The following is a 3,074-nucleotide window of genomic DNA, read 5'->3' as shown; positions in this document are numbered from 1 at the left end:
AAAGGGGAGGAGTTGCAGGGAATGGGACGTGAGAGGGAGGAGAGAAAAGAAAGAGAAAAAAGGGGGGTGAATGGGACTTGGCAGAAGAGGGGGAAAGGAAACGTAAGGGAGCGAAAAAAAAGATAAAAAAAAGGATGCCACATTTTTTTGATTGGAATTGTACCAATGATCTGAATGGGAGACCGCTTGATTTGAACAAGGAATCTTATCACAACGGACCAAGCTCTTGACCATCAGTCGACCCCTTGATTCTTCAAGACAGTTGCCCTCGTTCCTAGGAGAACAGCCCCCAAAAAAAAAAAAAAAAAAAATCTACCACTTGCCCCACTTCAACGCTAATAATATTCAAAGTCATCTTCGCAATCACCACGAAGCTCAGCCTTGTTTTCTTTCATATTTGCAACGAGGCGAAAGATACATGTGTTTGTATGCGACTAAAAGATATAAGTTAGCTCTCTAAACCTCGTCCAACAAGCATGTCCTCATCGTCGACCTCCATCATCAACGCAAGCCTTAGTGAGGAGCAATGGGTGAAGCACATCCGAGACGCCCTCAATCACGGGATCGATATTGAGACCCCGGTTTCCGTCCACCGCGTGCCTGAATGTATCAGCTCCGCAAAGCCGGAGGCCTACGTCCCGCACCATGTTGCGCTGGGACCATACCACCACCTCCGGCCACAGCTCTACCAGACGGAGCACCCCAAGCTGGCCGCAGCCCGGCGGGCACAGGCAGCGCTGAAGCTCCCGGCATTCGATCGGACGGCTGGTTTGCTCCAAGCGGAGGAGGCGAAGATTCGCGCAAGCTACCAGCTGCACCTGCAAGTCGGCACGGACACTCTGAAATGGATCATGACCATCGATAGCTTGTTCTTGCTCGACCTACTGTACAGATACAAGTCACCCGCCATCGGAATCAAGGAAGACTCAATTTGGGATGATGACCCAGACTCCACCGTCAAAGACGTGATGATGGTGGAGAATCAAATTCCGACCTTTGTGCTCAGGAAAATAATGTTGCAGACCGAGAATTCGATGAACGAAGTGAGAGAAAATGAAGAAGATGAGTCTCTAGATAGGAAGCTTGGGGAGATGTTGACGATGTTCTGCAGAGGGATATCACCTCTCCGGCTGGAAATGTGCTTTCCGTCTGAAGCCATTCAGCGTAAGCATTTGCTCGATCTCCTTTACAATCTCATCTTGGGAACAACAGGCCCAGAAGCAGCACAGACGAAGAAGAATGAGCTTAGAAGTTAGTTCTCATTCCCCGTGCCATGCGTTAGATGATATGGCCTCTTTCCTTCTTCTTTTGTTGTATCCAAACATTAGAAATGTGAATAAAAGTACCTTCTTATCAACAGGTGCAAGCTTTTTCCGTCTGATAGACATGGCATCGACACAAACATCAAAAGTCACTAAGGCATGGAACAAGTTATCGAAATGCTCTTTCATGAAGAAGCTGAAAGTGCTGATCAAGCTCTTCTTCAACATGGTATCGACACCAGCATCAATAGTCACTGCAGAATGGAACGAGTTATCAAAATGCTCTTTCATGAAGAAGCTGAAAGTGTCGATCAAGCTCTTCTTCAACATGGTATCGATACCAGCATCAACAGTCACTACAGCATGGAAGGAGTTATCGAAATTCTCTTTCATGAAGGATATGAAAGTGGAGCTCATCTTCAAGATAATTCAATTGGCAATGCAATTGATTCCCAGATGCTCCGAGTACCTTTCAAATGACCCTTTTCAAGAAATCGTTATGATCCCCACAGCGTCAAAGCTCTGCAGCGTCGGGATCAAACTAAGCTTGGCCACAGGAGGTATCAAAACCATTGCGTTTGATAAGAAAACCGCTACCTTGAAGCTCCCTCATATCGATCTGGATGCTACCACCGAAGTCCTGCTGCGAAACCTCGTGGCCTACGAAATGATATCGCAGAGGGGCTCCTTAATTCTGACACGATACACTGAGTTAATGTACGGCATTATCGACACCTCCGAGGATTTGAAGTTGCTGAGGGAAGCGTCCATTGTCTTGAACCGCCTGAACAGCGACAACAAGGTCGTGGAGCTCTTCAATGGAGTGATCAAATCCATAGGTTCCAAAAGCACTGCGTCGGAGCTGGACGAGACGATTCGAGACGTCAACGAGTACTACAACAGCACTCGAAAGGTCAAGGTTTATAATCTCATGAGGAAGTACGTCTACTCTTCTTGGAAGTTTCTCACTGTGGTCGCCACCGTCGTGCTCATTTTGCTCATGGTTCTGCAGACATTTTGCTCTGTATTGAGTTGTCCTCGGTTATTCAACAAAGCATTCAACAAAGCATGAGCATTTGTATTGTTCATTGTGATATCCCGAAATTTGGCCCTATTTCGAAATATATTAAATGGTTATTTCATCAACGCATTTATGATCATTTTACTTTGAATTGATTATTCACGAGTTAACTAATTTATTTGATGAAACCGTATAGGGTTAAAATGTGAAAGACTAGAGAATTCAATTAGAGATAAATCGCTTGACCATAAAGATTGACAATGGTCAATACTACGCTTTTATAAATCAATTAACGAACGGATATAAATTGATTCAACGGAAGTACGTAGTCAGTTTGCGGGTGATTATGCATGATTACGATATTCGTGCAATGAACCGATTTTCTATTGATATTATATTTATGGTACGTAATTGAACTCTCACGATTACATGACACCGAAGGTCGTCCACGATTTGAAGAGGTACAAATGTGGATTGAGAATTATCAACCACGAGTCAATCGCACGAGAACCTCTAAAAGCCACCCATTAATTTATGTCGTACCCAAGGTCGCGTTCGATTGATTTTTAACCATGAAATTTAATTCAATTTCTCATATCAAACTTTCGTGGGTTTCGAGGATAAATTATTGGATGTTGCATCATCGTTTGTCAAATTCATGGCAAGTTCGAAATTTCGGAAAAATGAATTATCGGATGGAAAATTGGAAGTCGAAAAGGAAAAATCGAACCCAATGGCAAGGTTGATATTTTTGGACCAAAAAGGCTTGTATTCAAGAAATTGGAAATAAA

The 3,074-nt window shown here is 43.8% G+C and overlaps 1 protein-coding gene across 1 annotated transcript; it reads left to right on the top strand.

The window, feature by feature from the left end:
• The first annotated feature begins 476 nt into the window (after positions 1-476).
• Positions 477-2,334, top strand: LOC120295984 (putative UPF0481 protein At3g02645). Its single transcript, XM_039317624.1, has 2 exons — positions 477-1,251; positions 1,361-2,334. Exons 1-2 carry the CDS (start codon positions 477-479, stop codon positions 2,332-2,334), a joined length of 1,749 nt encoding a protein of 582 aa, XP_039173558.1.
• Positions 2,335-3,074: the final 740 nt, after the last annotated feature.

The sequence above is a fragment of the Eucalyptus grandis genome, chromosome 7, assembly GCF_016545825.1.
Source record: "Eucalyptus grandis isolate ANBG69807.140 chromosome 7, ASM1654582v1, whole genome shotgun sequence".
Lineage (NCBI taxonomy): Eukaryota > Viridiplantae > Streptophyta > Magnoliopsida > Myrtales > Myrtaceae > Eucalyptus > Eucalyptus grandis.
Note: the sequence above shows the minus strand (reverse complement) of the source record. Positions and strands in the feature narration are given on the sequence as shown.